Below are 18216 nucleotides of genomic sequence, written 5' to 3'. Positions count from 1 at the left end.
AATTTGCAAATAAATTCTTTAAAAAGACAATGTGATTTTATGTATTTCTTTTCTCATTGTCTCTCATAGTTGAGGTATACATATGATGAAAATTACAGGACTCTCTCACATTTTTAAGTGAGAGAACTTGAACAATTGGTGGCTTACTAAATACTTTTTTGCCCCACTGTAAATGCACCCTTAAAAGTATATACAGTGTTAAAGGGGTACTTTAGTCAAAAAAAACAACAACCGGTGGCAGAAAGTTAAACAGGTTTGTAAATTACTTCTATTTAAAAATCGTAATCCTTCCAGTATTTCGTTCTATGTCAGGAACTGTCCAGAGCAGGATAGGTCTGCTATGGCGATTTGCTCCTACTCTGGACAGTTCCTGAGACAGACTGGTAATCACATTTTTAGAATTATATTACCAGTAACAGATAGATTGTTAGTTTAGTACTATAACATACAAGTTAGCATTAGAAACATTAGTGACATATTGGCCCTGATTTATCAATCAGCCTGAAACCCTGTCTGTCTGGTTTTGCCCACTGCAACCAATCACAGCTCAACTTTCATATCTTAAAGTTTTTTTAAAGTGAAAGTTGAGCTGTGACTGGTTGCTATCGGAAAAAACAGACAATTAGGGTTTCAGGCAGATAGGTAAATTAATCGGCTACAATAAATGTAATAAACCTGACACTGATTAACAGTTCATGAGGAAATAGTCACTTTGTAGATAGTATATTTATGTCATTGAGGTATTTATAGCGATAATATATTGCACTTTACTGCTGTTGCATCCTCTTTGCAATAAGGTCTCAGATTTAAATGTAGTTTTAAAGTTTGGTGCAGTGCACCTCTCACCCAAATACCACTCTGATCCTTAAATAAATCAAGTTTCATGGCGGAGGACTGCAAGTCCCATAATGTCTTTTCAGGTTCACGCCAGCAAGCGGTTTCCTGTGCTGTGCGCAGCTCTGTGGGATCACCGGACAGGTAGGTGAAAGGTTAGCTGAGGGCTTCAGCTTAGCTATCCCTAGAACTGTGATCTTCAATGTAGTGATGAGAAGTGGCATGCTCGTGTTTGCCGAACTAACGCTCTCTTAATGAACAAGTCAGCAGTGCAAATTTCATTATAAAAGATGCTATAGTGCATCACTATTTCAGATAGTCATCAATACTTGTTATAGCCCAGCAGGTGAATGTATGAAGTGTTAGGGTCCCTTCCGAAATGAGGCCACATCTCCGCGTGGTGGATGGGGGGGGGGGGACAGACACGTTGTGATCAAAAAGTGCGCTAAGAGCCTCCATTTTTTGACTAAGAGTGCTGCTGCAACCTTCTTTTTTGTATAATGTCTTTTCAGGTTCACTCCAGCAAAGTTTCCTGTGCTGTGCGCAGCTCTGTGGGATCGCTGGCCGAGTAGGTGAAAGGTTAGCTGAGGGCTTCAGCGTAGCTATCTCTGGAGCTGTGATGTTCGATGTAGTGATGAGAAGCGGCATCCTCGCGTTTGCAGAACAAGCGCTCTCTTGGCCAAGTCAGCAGTGGGTATGTCGTTAAAAAAGGTGCTATAGTGCATCAGTATTTCAGATAGTCATCAATACTTGTATAAAAACTCTTTCTACAGCAGAATAAAGGTGTACTATAGTGAAATACTGCTGACTTGTCCATCAAGAGAAAGTTTGCTCTTCTAACACGAGGACTCCGCACTTCGCGTCTGATCATTACACTGATCACAGCAAGGGCCACATCTCTGGCAAAATCTAAGGTGAAGCCCTCATATTACCTTTCACCTACCCAGCCGGCGATCCCACAGAGAGCCGCACACAGCATGGGAAACCGCACGCTGGAGTGAACCTGAAAAGACATTATGGGACTTGCAGTCCTCTAACACAGAACTTAAAGGGGTACTTTTAATCAACTGGTGCCAGAAAGTTAAACAGATTTGTAAATTACTTCTGTTAAAAAAATCTTAATCCTTCCAGTTCTTATTAGCTGCTGACTACTACATAGAATTCTTTTTTTTTTTTTTTTGGAACACAGAGCTCTCTGCTGAATCACGAGCACAGTGCTCTCTGACATCTGTCCATTTTAGGAACTGTCCAGAGCAGCATATGTTTGCTATGGGAATTTTCTCCTACTCTGGACAGTTCCTAAAATGGACAAAGATGTCAGCAGAGAGCACTGTGCTCATGATGTCAGCAGAGAGCTCTGTGTTCCAAAAAGAAAAAAAATTCCTCTGTAGTATTCAGCAGCTAATAAGTACTGGAAGGATCAAGATTTTTTAATAGAAGTAATTTACATATCTGTTTAACTTTCTGGCACCAGTTAAACAGATATGTACCCCTTTAACCTCTTAAGAACCCATGACGTATCGGTATGTCATAAGTCCGCTCCTGTTTTACAACGTGGGGCCACGGCAGCCGGGACCGGTGGTTAACAGCGCGTGGCATTGATCGTGGTGCCGCGCACTATTAACCCTTTAGACGGGGCGTTCAAAGTTGAATGCCGCTTCTAAAGTGAAAGTAAAACGTTGCCGGTTAGCTCAGGGGGCTGTTCGAGATAGCCGTGGCGAAATCGCGGCACCCCGAAAAGCTCTAGCACAGCAGGAGGGTCCCTTACATTGCCTCCTGTTGCCCGATCCCCGAATGACTGCGGAGTGCCCGAGATCCAGGCATGAGCAGTCAAGCGGCAGAATCATTGATCAATAGTTTCCTATGAGAAAAAGATCAGTGTGTGCAGTGTTATAGCCCCATGGGAGCTATAACCTTGCAAAAAAAAGTTTAAAAAAAATTAATTAAAAAAAAGTTAATCATTTAACCCCTTCCCCGACTCGATCCCGTGTCATACCGTCCGGCCCCCAGCCGATTCCTGTAGCTGGGGGCCGGCGTTAATAGCCGACATGCGGCCGGCTATTAACCCTTTAGATCGCCGCTGTCAAAGTTGACAGCGGCACCTAAAAGGTGTCTGTATCCTGTCCCTGGTGGCCCCCCCCCCCCCCACAGCACGATCCACTGCTGAGGTAGCCTGAGGGCTTACCTCTCCTGCTGCGGCGGCGGCTCCGGTGCTCCGAATGATAAAGCCTGGCAGGGCCAGGCTTTATCAATTGAGCGCAGAGCACACAGATCTATGGGATTGTATGTAACCCCATTGATCTGTATGAGGAATCAAATGAATCCTCCTAAAAGTCCCCTAAGGGGACTAAAAGTGTAAAAAAATAAAAGTTTAACCCCTTAAGGACCCATGATGTACCGGTACGTCATGAGTCCGCTACCGTTTTATAACGCGGGGCCACAGCGTGTCGGGCCCAGCCTCTAACAACGGCCGGGACCCGTGGCTAATAACACGCAGCACTGATCGCGGTGCCACGTGCTATTAACCCTTTAGACACGGCGTTCAAAGTTGAATGCCGCGTCTAAAGTGAAAGTAAAATGTTGCCTGTTAGCTCAAGGAGCTGATGAATGTAAAAGATCAGTGTGTGCAGTGTTATGGCCCCCTTAGTGAATAAAGATCATTTAACCCCTTCCCTAATAAGTTTGAATCACCCCCCTTTTCCCATTTAAAAAAAAAAAACTGTGTAAATAAAAACAAACAAACATGTGGTATCGCCGCGTGCGTAAATGTCTGAATTATAAAAATATATAATTAATTAAACCGCATGGTCAATGGCGTACGCGCAAAAAAATTCCAAAGTCCAAAATTGTGTATTTTTTATAACTTTTTATATCATGAAAAAATTAATAAAGCGATAAAAAGGTCCAATCAATACAAAAATGGTACCGATAAAAACTTCAGATCACGGCGCAAAAAATGATCCCTCATACCGCCCAATACGCGGAAAAATAAAAAAGTTATAGGGGTCAGATGATGACAAATTTTAAGCATATAAATTTTCCTGCATGTAGTTATGATTTTTTCCAGAAGTGCGACAAAATCAGACCTATACAAGTAGGATATAATTTTAATCGTATGGACCTACAGAATAAAGATAAGGTTTAATTTTTACCAAAAAATATACTGTGTAGAAACTGAAGCCCCCAAAATTGACAAAATTGCGTTTTTTCTTAAATTTTATTGCACAATTATTTTTTTTTCCCTTTTCGCCGTAGATTTTTGGGTAAAATTACTGATTTCATTACAAAGTGACTTCATTACAAAGCAGAACTGGTGGCACAAAAAATAAGCCATCATATGGAATTTTAGGTGCAAAATTGAAAGCGTTATGATTTTTTTAAAGGTAAGGAAGAAAACACTAAAGTGCAAAAACGGAAAAACGCTGGGTCCTTAAGGGGTTAAGGACCAGGGTGGTTACGTTTTAATCTGATCCCTTATTGCAAAGAGGATACTATGTGAACAACTGTGGGAAAGTGCAATAGATTATTATAAATACCTCAATGACCTCCTACCTACAAAGTGACTATTTCCTCATGAACTGTTAATCAAAGTCAAGTTTACTGTATTAAAATATTCCATTTATTGTAGCCGATTAGTTTACCTTCAGCGGGATTTACATAATATATGACTAATGTTACTAATAGTAACCTGTATGCTATAGTACTATACTAGTGATGGCGAACCTATGGCACGCGTGCCACAGGTGGCACGCCAAGCCCCCTCTGTGGGCACGCGGCCATAGTTCGCACAATGAAGGGGCCGGCCGGGCCGCACGGGAGCAGACAATTAAAACAAGGGAGCAGAGCCGGGCTGCTGCGGTAAGTTAGCTCCCTGCAGCTCGGCCCGGTCCCTTCACTGTGCGGCGACTGACTGTTTCCTACCAGCAGTGCGCAGCGCTGGGAGGTGAATTAACCCCACCACGGGCAGGCGCCGTTAATAAACGGCACAGCGGGAGTATTAAGAGAGCTCAAGAGCTGAGCTCTCTTCATGCTGGCTAATGCCGGACATCACCGATCCGAGTGATGTCCGGCATTAACACTTTAGATGCGGCGATCAAAGCTGATCGCGGCGTCTAAAATGCTGGTGACTGCCGGTTGCTCAGTGGAGCTGATCGGGACACCGGCGGCATAATGCTGCCGGGTCCCGATCAGCTGAGAGGACAGACAGAGGTTACTTACCTGCCTCCGTCCTGTCCCATCGGCGCTCCAATAATGCTGATAGCCTTTGCAGGCTGTAGTAATGGAGCGCCGATAACACTGATCACTGCCTGCAATGAATAGATTGCAGTGCAGGTAGAACAGTCCCCATGGCAGTTTTTTCCCAACAGGGCGCCTCCAGCTGTTGCAAAACTACAACTCCCTGCATGCCTGGACAGCCTTTGTCCGGGCATGCTGGGAGTTGTAGTGTTTGAACAACTGGAGACACACCGTTTGGAAAACTCTGCCCTATGGTGACTAAAAAAATTTGTAAAAAGAAAATGTTAAATAATGTTTAAAGCACCCCCACCCCCAATAAAGGGTTAAATCGACCCTCTTTTTCCCCATTTTTATATAAAATAATGTTACCAAAAAAAATTGCCGCATGCGTAAATATCCAAACTATTAAAGGAAAACTGTCTGCTTTCTCCCCCCGCACTAATCAGCAGTACTGGCTGGTAGTGCGGGGGACGCTGATCAGTTTGAGCCTTACCGTGCATGCCCAGATCCGCCATAATCTTTTTTCAATAAATGAAAATGAGGTGCTAACTTGCACCGATCAGGCTAACTGGCACTGTGACGTCACAGAAGATTACAGCAGAAACGGCAGGGCGGAGGCGGGCACGGTAAGGCTCAAACTGATCAGCGTCCCCCGCACTAGCAGTCAGTACCACTGGTTAGTGCAGGGGGAGAAAGCAGACAGTTTTCCTTTAAAATATAACATTAACTAAAACAAGAGCTTATATAGGTAATGCACCACCAACCACCAGTGTGTTTTCTTTACTAGAATGTTAACAAAAGATGTTAATTAGTTATGGCAACTGTATGAGCGTTTTTTTTCTTAACTTAAACCTCAGTATTCTGATTTAATTGCTGCGCTGGCACTTTGAGGGGAAAAAAGTTGGTGTGCATTACGGTTTGGGCGCTCGGGCTCAAAAAGGTTCACCATCACTGTACTATACTAACTATCTGTCTGCTAAAAATACATCTATCCACTAGATATCCAAATATTGTGAACTTATGTAACACTGTATAAACTTTAAATAGAGTATGTGTGTATGTGTATGTATATATATATATATATATATATATATATATATATATATATATATATATATACATACATACATACATACATACACCCCCCGTATTTATCGGCGTATAACACGCACTTTTTAGGCAAAATTTTTTAGCCTAAAGTCTATGTGCGTGTTATTGCTATGCGCTGCACGGCGCATGACGTCAGTGCGTCGCGCCGTGCATAGCAACGACGCAGGGGACGCACGCCGGAGGCCTGCAGCAGCGCGGACCCGACCCCGGCAACAGGTAATTATGCCACCGGGGATGGGGGGGAGGCAACGGGGCAGCAGCACCGGCAATGGGTGCCGCTGCCCCTTCTCTCCCCCTGGCTGTCGGCGCCGCTTCTCTCCCCCTGGCTATCGGCGCCGGTAATGGGGCGCCGGCACAGATAGTCAGGGGGACAGAACGGGCAGCGGCGCCGATAGCCAGGGGGAGAGAAGGGCCGGCAGCAGGGCTCTAGACCCCAGGAAAGGCAGGGGGAGAGAAGCGGGCAGCGACGGCCTCTCTCCCGCTGCCTTTCCTGGGGGTGCATCAGGGTATACACGCGCAAACACGCACCCTCATTTTACCATGGATATTCGGGTAAAAAAAAACCTTTTTTACCCAAATATCCTTGGTAAAATGAGGGTGCGTGTTATAGGCCGGTGCGTGGTATACCCCGATAAATACATGCATATAAATACATACTATATATATATATATATATATATATATATATATATATACACACTCATTGAATATATTATGTACCATCGCTGAGTGGACCACAAGGGCCCCGTGGTTCATCAGTCTATCATTTAGATTACCCGCCTTGATAATATTGCTTTTATGAATTAACTTTTTTTAAATGTTAGTTTAATTACTTTATCTATAGCAATATTATGAATTGTACCCTTTTTACAAACTTTGGAGGACTGTATTTATTTAAACTTATTGGGTAAAGGTTTTATACAGTAGCCTCAGTTATACGTGGGTGAAGTGAGCTGCACTCCATTTTCTGATAGATCCCTCATTACTTTCCTCCTAATCTGAACTACAAATGATCTTTTCCGCTACTGAAAAAAAAAAAAAAAAAAAAAAAAAAAGTTATTGACCAACTAATTGTTAGTTGCAGCAATAGAATGAAGTGAATGAAACTACCACTTGTGTTTAATTAGATCTCTTAAGGTACAGGTTATACCTAAAGTAAAAAAGGAGAGAATGTGAAGAAAATAAATTTTATCCTGTACTGAATATTTTAGAGAATGAAACATAATTTGCATCATAAATGTAAAGGATAGATGTACACTTACTTTAGAATCCCTAATCCTTTCTGCCGCACTTGCAGACAGATTGCTGTCGCTATGAGTTCGGCTCATGTTTGCGCTTGAGTTGGAGGCAGAGTTGCCCGCACTAGAGCCACTGCTGCTTGCCGTGCTCACCATACTGGCACTGCTACTGCTCACACTGGCTCCGCTCACACCACTTGTACTTGCTGTACTATAACTGCTCCTTTTCCAGCTCTCCCGTGTGGATCGCTGCCGTGGACTATGCTCCTTGATATAGCTCCTGACCTGAAGATTAAATAAAAGGAGAAAAAAAAGCCACACAAACACGTTATGGCAAAATAAAATAAAAAAGACGACCTATAAATCAATTTCTCCCTTTACTTATTGAAGAGACATTCTAAGTTGCATGGAAAAATGTGTTCATGATTCTATTACTTACATAGCACCAAAATATCATTTAATGCTCCTGATTTCTCACACTGGGGTAAATTTCCTATAAAGCGAATTAATATATTGGTATGTTTTTGGAGGGTGTGAAAAAAGCTAGAATACCTAGAAGCAACCCACAAAAACAGAAAGAACATACAACCTCCGTGCAGGTGTTATTCTTGGTCAGCATTAAACCCATAGCCTAGTGCTGCAAAGTAACAATACTTACTACGAGGGCTATGTACTGTGGGCCATTTTAGATAACAGTATATGCTATGACCAGCCTGCTTTGGTCAGTCCTGGGACCCTGCTAGTGTTTTAACTCCTTTACGGTACATTCACACATACAGGATCCTGTGCAGATTTGATGTGCAGGATTTGTAACTGCAGATTACAAGCTGTGCTCAGTCATTTAGTTTACATTGAAATCTGCAGCAGAAAATCCTGCGCATCAAATCAGCATACGTGTGAACATACCCTTATCTACTTCCTTCTCTCATAAGTATACTCCCAGGTAAAATTTATCAGTACCTATATCCATTATGTCCAGTATCCAGACAAACCTGTTTAAGCTTTTCATCAGTAAGGCAGTTCAGTTCAATGATAAATTCACTGTCCGTAGGAGAGATCTGCGCTGAAGGATCGATGATTTTTATTATGTCAAGCTGTTCCCGAAGTCCCATCTCTGTGCTGACCTTCCGACTAAGGTATTCTATGTATTCCACCTAGAAGGAAGCACAAAATGATAAATGACTAAAAAAAATGTCAGAGGCCATCCTGAAGAAGGAGAGACTCCTCATCTTAGGATCCCTTCAAGCATCACCGTGTATTCCTATTCAGTCACATCAGGATCTTTACGGAGTGATCCCTATGTGGACCTATCAAGCCTATTTGTAATGCAAAGCAATAATAAAATATTCTGCAGTCATGTCATCCTATTGATAATTGTCTAATCCTGTTGTACAAGCCTCTGATGAACCCCGATATCAGTTACCAATCAAGGAAGAAACGCGTTGGGACATTTTGACATTCCTCTTTCAAAGCAGGAATTACTAGATTTTGTGCTCAGGCAGGTTTTAGGGTGTTATCTACCATATTTGCTTGGGGTTTGCCTGTTCCGAGTTTTCATATTACAGTACAAGCAACGTGAACAACATTTTAAAGAAATCTCCTTTTCACACTGTGAAAAAAATCCATATGAAATGTGTGCATACACTAACCTGTGGAGTGGATTTTAATCCCACAACATATCAGTTTAGGTTGTGGATTTTCCCTAATGACTAACAAGAAAGTGAGTTGTTGTGCATTTTGCTACAGATATACTTTGACTCTGCAGGAAAAACCAGAGATGTGGAGTACAAATAATCGCAGCATTTTCAACTTTACAGAGACAAGCTGGACATTGGACTATAAATGTATGCAACTAACATTTTGACACTGAAATGCTTGCTGGGAAAAGTGATTACTTCTTAGGATTCAATAAGTTTTGCAATTATAATAAAGTCTCCTAATCGAAAAGGCTTTACCGGTGCTGTTTAAAGAAGCATTTCAGGGTTTTTGGGCCAACATTTTTCTCACTTATCTCACTATACATGCAGTGTCAACTGTTTCATCCCAGCTCAGCTGTATCCATACATTTCAATACTGCAGCTGAGTCATGTGACCACTAATCTGACAGACCATTACATGGCTTTATTTGTCACAGGAAGTGGTCTGTGCTGAGTCAGCTAACCTTCTGTGAGCTACAGGGCCAAATGACCACCTATCAGATGAAGGGGTTGTGTCGAAGATGCTCTGTGTATGAAGAGACCCGGGATGCCATTCTGAAGCTTTGTGGTGTTTATTACATTATTTTGCATGCAAATACTTCATAATGTAATGAATATTTGCAACTGTGACAGAAAGTTTACCTACAGGACATAACTTACTCCTAAACAACTTTTGCAATATTTGTGTTTGGTAACTACTAACCCAATATAAGAGCCATTGTGCATTCAGCTTTAGAAACTGTTCATTTTACCATTAACAGTCTTCATTTGGTGACATTACCTGCTCATCATTTGTCATAGCGCTCCAAGGGAGCTCGTCCAGATTCCTGTGTTTGTTCTTTTTCTTGGAAGGCAGGCAAGGAGAGCTAGGGACGCTGGGAATAATATCTGATAACACATCGCTGCCGCTTGCAATATCACTCCCAGGCAACTAGATAGGGATTAAACACATGGGTTAAATGCACTATACATTTAAAATATCATTAAAAACAAAAAGCTTGACAGATCACATAATCCTAATGACTAGCCCTATCTAGCCATGTGCTTATTTAAGTTACCTGCCACTCAAACTCGCTGTCAGACCAATCCCAGTAAGTACTGATGGATGAGGAGACATCACTGCACACACTTCCTTCTGGGAAGAGGTCAAAGGAGGTGAAGTCCTGGTCATCCAGGAGGGAATAGCAGTCATCCTGGTCTCCGACAGAGACAGAAGAAAATAATTCTTCACTGCATTCAGAGCTTGCCACACTGGTTCCACAGGACGTCAGATTCCACCTGTAAATATATGAACACGTATGTTATTGAGTTATATACTTATTTGGCTTAATGTCCAGATACCAGCCAAAACTACCGAGGTCTAAGTAAACTGCATAGCAAAGGCCTTGGACAATCTGGATATCACTAGTTCTATGAGAAGCAGGCACAAGATATATGTTAACACAAAGTGCTTTATAGTGTATGACACAATGTTATGTTGAATTAAATGGGTACTCCTTAAAAAAAAGTTTTTATTAAATAGATTATGTAAAAAAAAAAATTCTAATATTTTATTTTAAAAAAAAATTGTGTTTTTTTTTTGTTACGTTTGTAAACCTGGCCACTAGGTGTCACCCTATATGGCTCAAGATTACTTTCTCCCCCCCACATTCAGCACGTTCGGACCAACACTGGCCGGGCAGCGTGGCACGGCGTGGTCCGAACCGGACATGAATGAGAGGGAGATGTAGGCGGGCGGGGATATTAAAATTTTGCGTGCTGCACGCGCATGACCGCTGTGCTCGCTCTCTGCCCGTTTCCTATACAGGCAGAGAGCGAGTACAGCGCTCGTCGCGCAAAATTTAAATATCCCCACCCCCCTGCATCTCCCTCTCCTCATTCACTGCAGCGCACAAGCTGCAGGAGAGAGAGGAGATGGGCGGAAGAGAGCCCCGGCCAGGCTTCAGATGACGTTGCGCCTGCCGGGGCCGCCCACTTCCTCCCCTCACCAGAGAGCTCAACTCTGAGCTCCTGCAGCAGTTAAACATAAGGTATTTTTATGGGGATTTGTAGAAATATAAAGACAGGGATAGATGTAGTTAGTGTCGGGGACAGATGGGGAAATGTAATTTAGTGATAGCAACTCTTTAAATCTGCACAGTTATAACAATATACCGGCTATAAGTGCACTGTGAGTAGAGTTCATGGGATAACCAATAGTTAAAATTGATGGCTTTATAACCTAAAATGAAATCACTTCCTAATATACTCATTTTTCAGGTTGTGCACGTTCAGAACATAGTCATGTGGTCCTGGAAGGTCAGTAGTTTCTATTGGGCGATATGTTGACACAGCAGAAAGTGACTGGGAGCTGCCTTCACTCACTTCTATCAATATGTCACCCACTACAACAGGGGTCTCAAATTGGTGGCCCTCCAGATGTTGCAAAACTTCAACTCCCAGTGCATCGGCACTTTCCTGACAGGAAGTCTTACAGAACCAAGGTAGATGCTCTTGTCCCGTCCCTCACTGTGCTAGCGGTGGTCATTTTAGGACATGACATGTATAGTGTCCACACCTGGCTGCCTGTGCATCATATCCCTTCCCAGTTTTCCGCTCATGATGCTTCCTTGCATTTCTGAGAGCACTCGCAGCTCCTACCTGGACACAACTGATGTTATTGCCGCACTCTAGGCTCTCCAATAGAAGTGTGTGGGCCTTACATTTTCTTTGTGTACATGTCCCATTCAGCAAGAACCTTTATTGTAGTGTGAGAGGGCTAGGCAGGGAAAAATAAAGTGCAGAGCTTCCCATAGAGTAGTATTGCAACAAAAGGAATGGTAAAAGTTATATCTCAATAAAGAAACTGCTCACCTTTGGGTCTTATAATAGCATAATGGAATATCCACGGTAGTGGTGCTGCCTCCCAGTAATCGGTACTGCGGGTTTCCCAGACCGATGAATACAAATCAGTGACTGGAGGGTAGAAGAACAATGCCGGGTAACAGGCACAATCCACTGGAACAGACTTGCTTCAGACGGGTTGAAGATAATGTTGATTTATTAGTCAAAGATACATAAACATTTTATCTTAAACCTGTCTGAAGAAAGTCTGTTCCAGTGGATCGCGCCTGTTACCCAGCATTGTTCTTCTACCCTCCAATCACTGATCTTTATTATAGTGGGCAGTTATTTGGGAGTGACAGCATTGTACAGCGTTATTCTCCATATCAATTCTGACCCCTCCTTATTGGATTTGAACCCATGATCCTCAACCACACCATTCTAGTAGGGCTGGGCGGTATGGCCAAATATGTGTATTGCGGTATTTTTGCAACTTATGGCGGTTCCACGGTATATAACGGTATTCCCCCCCAAAAAAATTTGCGCTGCGCTGTCCCCATCGGGGTACTACTCACGTCACCCGCAAGTGCTACCTCTTGGTCTTCCCGTTTGTTGCCGGAGCTGACACTCTATACTGTGCAGTATCCCTATGCCCGGGCTGCAAAAGGTAAACTAAAATAAACTAAACGCATGTTCCAACGACGGCCTTACGCTGGGGACGTGAACGTCGGAGAGCCGTCAGCCTATCACCGGCCGAAGCGATGTTCCGCCTCGGACGTTAATAGGCTGAGCCCACTGTCATGTACGAAGCCGGCTTCTTACATGACAGTGCGCTCAACCTATCACCGGCTGAGGCGGAACATCGCTGCGGCCGGTGATAGGCTGACGGCTCTCCAACGTTCCATTCCCTAGGAAGCAAATCCGGACCCATTGGGAAGGTGAGTTAAAGTTTATTTTGTTTACCTTTTGCAGCCTGGGCATAGGGATACAGTATAGAGCAGTGGTCTTCAACCTGCAGACCTCCAGATGTTGCAAAACTACAACTCCCAGCATGCCCGGACAGCCGTTGGCTGTCCGGGCATGCTGGGAGTTGTAGTTTTGCAACATCTGGAGGTTGAAGACCACTGGTATAGAGTGTCAGCGCCGGTGGCCGCAACAAACAGGAGGAGGAGGAGGAGGAGGAGGAGGGCAGTGCTTGCGGGTGATATGCGAGTAGTACCCCGATGGGGACAGCGCAGCACTGGGCTAATAAATTGGGGGGAGGGGGGCAGAACAGTGCTCGCGGGTCACATATGATTAGTGGGGACAGCGCACTGCGGTTGATCATTCATTCCCGAGGGGGAGGGGCCAAACCGTTATTGCGGTATGGGTTAAAATTCATATTGTGCAGCACAAAAATGTTGGTATTCGGTATGAACCGGTATACCGCCCAGCCCTACACTCTAGCTATATCGATGACATCCTCCACAAGTGATAGACACATTGTGAGCCCCTGACATGTATGACCTTACAAGAATATCGGCGATTCCCCATCATAAAGACTAGGGTTGCACGATTTGAGGAAAATGTGCGATTGTGATTATGGGGTAAATATTGGGATTTCGATATACGATTGCGATATAATAAACAAATTGTGAAATCCCTCCTAATTCATGTCCAATCTCCTCATTTCATATAGCCAACATATAATGGGGGAATTGGAGAACTCCCCAATCTAAAGGAAAGAGAATAAGTTTTAGATCACAGTGAGTCCGACTGCTAGGACCCCCGCGATCTCCTGCAGGCGCACCCGGCAGTCCAGTAGGAAGGGGGGTGTGTAGACCTCCGAATGAAGTGGTGGCCGACACACCCCCTCCATGTAGGTCTATGAGATAAGTAGCAATATGAGATACATGGAGGAGGGGTGTTGGCCACCGCTTCGTGGGGACTGCAAGGGTGCGATACAGGGGATCACAGGGGCTCCCTGCTGTTGGACGCCCCACGATCTAAAACTTATCCCTTATCCTTTGGACAGGGGTAAGTTTTACTGCACTGGAGTATTCCTTAATAATGTCCCCTTCTGACCCCTAAAACATTCTTATTTTTCCATATACGGAGCAGTAATGGGGCTTATTTTTTGCACCATCATTTGTATTTTTTATTGCCACCATTTCTGTTTTGATTGGACTTTTTGATCATTAAATTTTTTCCTACTATATGAAGTGACCAGAAATCAGCAATTCTAGACTTTCTATTTTTTATGTTTACGCCATTGACTGCGCAGTTTCATTAACGTTATATTTTATTAGTTCGGACATTTATGCACGTGGAGATACCAAGTATGTTTAGGTTTATTTTTGTTTATTTTATTTTTTTAAAAATGGGGGGGGGGGGGGATTAAAATTTTGATTTAGGGGAGGGGGCTTATTCACATTTATTGCCTCTTTTTTCACAATTTTTTTTAAATCCACCATGGAGCAGTATTTTCACACAGTGTTTCTCCAGTTGTTGCAAAACTACAGCAGAAAGCTGTACGGGCGGGCATGCTGGGAGTTGTAGTATTGCGACAGGTGGACACACACAGATTTTTTTTGGCTACTAGACCAGTGTTTCCCAACCAGGGCGCCATCAGTTGTTGCAAAACTACACCTCCCAGCATTTGGCTGTCCGGGCATTCTGAGAGTTGTAGTGTTGCAACAGCTGTAGGCACCCTGGTTGGGAAACAGTTCTAGACACTGATCAATGCTGTGCCATAGGAGCCTAAAGCACAGCACTGATCAGTGTTATCGGAACTCCATTACTACAGGCTTTTTGGAGCACTGAACGGACGAGCCAGAGGCAGGTAGGGAACCTCAGCTGATCGGGACCTGGTGGCATTTTGCTGCCAGTGTCCCGATCAGCTCCACTGAGCTACCGACACTTCCTTTTGGCAATCAACGTTGATTGCGGTGTCTAAAGTGTTAATGTCGGTCATCACCCGGATCAGTGATGTCCGGCATTACCCAGTATAAAGCGAGCTCAGCTCCTGAGCTTGCTTCATAGACCCTCGCTCCATGGCTGCACCGTATATAAATGGCGGGGCTGGACACGGGCTGGAGGGGACGGGCAGCTCGTGAGCTCAGCCTGCAGCTGCCGGAGCCCAGTGACCTACTCTGCTGCAGCGTTTAATCTGCATGTCTGCTTCTGTGCGGCCAGGACCGGACCTTCAGCGTGCGGCTCACTGTTTCGCTGCATAATCACATGTTTTTTCATAGGGTGAAATAGTTATCGCATTATGCAAAAATCGCAATTCACTTGTGACTTATCATGGAGCCCTAATAAAGACACAATGTAATAAATCTACTCAAACATCTAAAAGAATAATATAACAAGATCAATTACTCGGCCTTCGCTTGTATGTCCTGGGCAGTATACTGTACACACAATCACTCGGCCCTCGCTTGTATATCCTGAGCAGTATACTGTACACACAATCACTCGGCCTTCGCTTGTATGTCCTGAGCAGTACACTGTACACACAATCACTCGGCCCTCGCTTGTATATCCTGAGCAGTATACTGTACACACAATCACTCGGCCCTCGCTTGTATATCCTGGGCAGTATACTGTACACACAATCACTCGGCCCTCGCTTGTATGTCCTGGGCAGTATACTGTACACACAATCACTCGGCCCTCGCTTGTATGTCCTGAGCAGTATACTGTACACACAATCACTCGGCCCTCGCTTGTATGTCCTGAGCAGTATACTGTACACACAATCACTCGGCCCTCGCTTGTATGTCCTGGGCAGTATACTGTACACACAATCACTCGGCCCTCGCTTGTATGTCCTGAGCAGTATACGGTACACACACTCGGCCCTCGCTTGTATGTCCTGGGCAGTATACTGTACACACAATCACTCGGCCCTCGCTTGTATGTCCTGGGCAGTATACTGTACACACAATCACTCGGCCCTCGCTTGTATGTCCTGGGCAGTATACTGTACACACAATCACTCGGCCCTCGCTTGTATGTCCTGGGCAGTATACTGTACACACAATCACTCGGCCCTCGCTTGTATATCCTGGGCAGTATACTGTACACACAATCACTCGGCCCTCGCTTGTATGTCCTGGGCAGTATACTGTACACACAATCACTCGGCCCTCGCTTGTATGTCCTGGGCAGTACACTGTACACACAATCACTCGGCCCTCGCTTGTATGTCCTGGGCAGTACACTGTACACACAATCACTCGGCCCTCGCTTGTATATCCTGGGCAGTATACTGTACACACAATCACTCGGCCCTCGCTTGTATATCCTGGGCAGTATACTGTACACACAATCACTCGGCCCTCGCTTGTATATCCTGGGCAGTATACTGTACACACAATCACTCGGCCCTCGCTTGTATATCCTGGGCAGTATACTGTACACACAATCACTCGGCCCTCTCTTGTATGTCCTGGGCAGTATACTGTACACACAATCACTCGGCCCTCGCTTGTATGTCCTGGGCAGTATACTGTACACACAATCACTCGGCCCTCGCTTGCATATCCTGGGCAGTATACTGTACACACAATCACTCGGCCCTCGCTTGCATATCCTGGGCAGTATACTGTACACACAATCACTCGGCCTTCGCTTGCATGTCCTGGGCAGTATACTGTACACACAATCACTCGGCCCTCGCTTGTATGTCCTGGGCAGTATACTGTACACACAATCACTCGGCCCTCGCTTGTATATCCTGAGCAGTATACTGTACACACTATCACTCGGCCCTCGCTTGTATATCCTGAGCAGTATACTGTACACACAATCACTCGGCCCTCGCTTGTATATCCTGGGCAGTATACTGTACACACAATCACTCGGCCCTCGCTTGTATGTCCTGGGCAGTATACTGTACACACAATCACTCGGCCCTCGCTTGTATGTCCTGAGCAGTATACGGTACACACAATCACTCGGCCCTCGCTTGTATATCCTGGGCAGTATACTGTACACACAATCACTCGGCCCTCGCTTGTATGTCCTGAGCAGTACACTGTACACACAATCACTCGGCCCTCGCTTGTATATCCTGAGCAGTATACTGTACACACAATCACTCGGCCCTCGCTTGTATATCCTGAGCAGATTACTGTACACACAATCACTCGGCCCTCGCTTGTATATCCTGAGCAGATTACTGTACACACTATAACATACAGGGGGCGCCCACCTGTTGGAGTGGAACCGGTGCAGTGGGTCTGTGCGGTGACAAGAGGACAGCTGGCAGCCGAAGTCACTGACGTCCAGGCAGCCCTCTTCACTGATGCTGCCCCGCTGTGAGAGAAGGGGGAAGGGCTCGTCCGGGGCCAGGAACTTCTCGTACAGGCCTTCAGACATGATGCAGGATTTAGGCGGCAGAGCCCTTCCCGTCACCGCTCCCCCATACCAGAGAGCTGCTCCTCCTCCTCCGCTCCAAATAACCGAGCAAAACGTGGCAGATCCGGGGTAGTGATCCGCCGGCTGTCGTAGCTGTTCCCGGGATTAGGCCCTTCTTCCTCCTCTCCCGTAGGATGCGTTCTGAGAAAGTCTGGAGCCACCTACAGGCAAGGAGAGCAATGTCAGGTGTAATCGCCTCCTCGTGTGCGTCCCACGTGACGCGGTGTTTAGGCTTTACAGCGCCTAGTGACTCACTCGTTGTCCTCGCCGAGCGCCCCCTGCAGTACTGGAGGATAAAGGCAGGCTTTCAGCAGCGGTGACTCTCCTGCTTGTTAGAAAAGTAGATCTCCATAGGCTATGTTCACACCGGCAGAATGTCCGTGTGGAATTCCGCATGGCTATTCCGCAGCAGCATGATTTCAGTGGGATTCTGCTGCACTGTACTGTGAAATCTTGATTCCGGAATCGGCAAAAAGAATAGGCTTGTCTATTTTTACGGATTTTTTTTACATTGTCCTCATGAAAGAAAGGAAATGTCCATTCTTCCTGCAGACACTGGAGTCGGAATTTCTGCGTCAGAAACATCTGGTGTGGAAGTTCCACCTTGTGCGGCGCTAAGAGCTCTCAGAAATGCACCATCTCAATAGACGGCAATGCATTTCTCTGTGAAGTCCGCAGAAACATTTAACAGAAAATTCTGCTGTCTGCAGCAAAATCCCATTAAAATCGATCAGACTGCTGCTGCCGAATTTCTGTGCAGAATTCTAAGGCTAAGTTTCTACTTTTTTTTTGGGGGGGGGGGGAATGCCAAGAAAAACGCCAATTCTGCCGCATGCCGTTTTTTCGGCCCAAAAACACTGCGGCTAGATGTAAAT

General features: G+C 44.9%; 1 protein-coding gene across 1 annotated transcript in view; it reads right to left on the bottom strand.

The window, feature by feature from the left end:
* Positions 1-17611, bottom strand: part of FAM199X (family with sequence similarity 199, X-linked) — a 29700-nt gene extending 12089 nt beyond the window's left edge. The window contains exons 1-6 of the mRNA XM_056538487.1: positions 17597-17611; positions 17136-17502; positions 10174-10393; positions 9897-10046; positions 8411-8572; positions 7443-7703 (exon numbers count right to left, since the gene is read on the bottom strand). Of these exons, the coding sequence (XP_056394462.1) occupies positions 7443-7703; positions 8411-8572; positions 9897-10046; positions 10174-10393; positions 17136-17302 (960 nt within the window). The 5' untranslated portion in view covers positions 17303-17502; positions 17597-17611. The remainder of the gene's footprint in view (positions 1-7442; positions 7704-8410; positions 8573-9896; positions 10047-10173; positions 10394-17135; positions 17503-17596) is intronic.
* Between the last annotated feature and the right edge of the window lie 605 nt (positions 17612-18216).

Source organism: Hyla sarda, chromosome 9, assembly GCF_029499605.1.
Source record: "Hyla sarda isolate aHylSar1 chromosome 9, aHylSar1.hap1, whole genome shotgun sequence".
Classification (NCBI taxonomy): Eukaryota; Metazoa; Chordata; class Amphibia; order Anura; family Hylidae; genus Hyla; species Hyla sarda.
The sequence above is the reverse complement of the archived record's forward strand: the minus strand, read 5'-3'. Positions and strand labels throughout refer to the sequence as shown.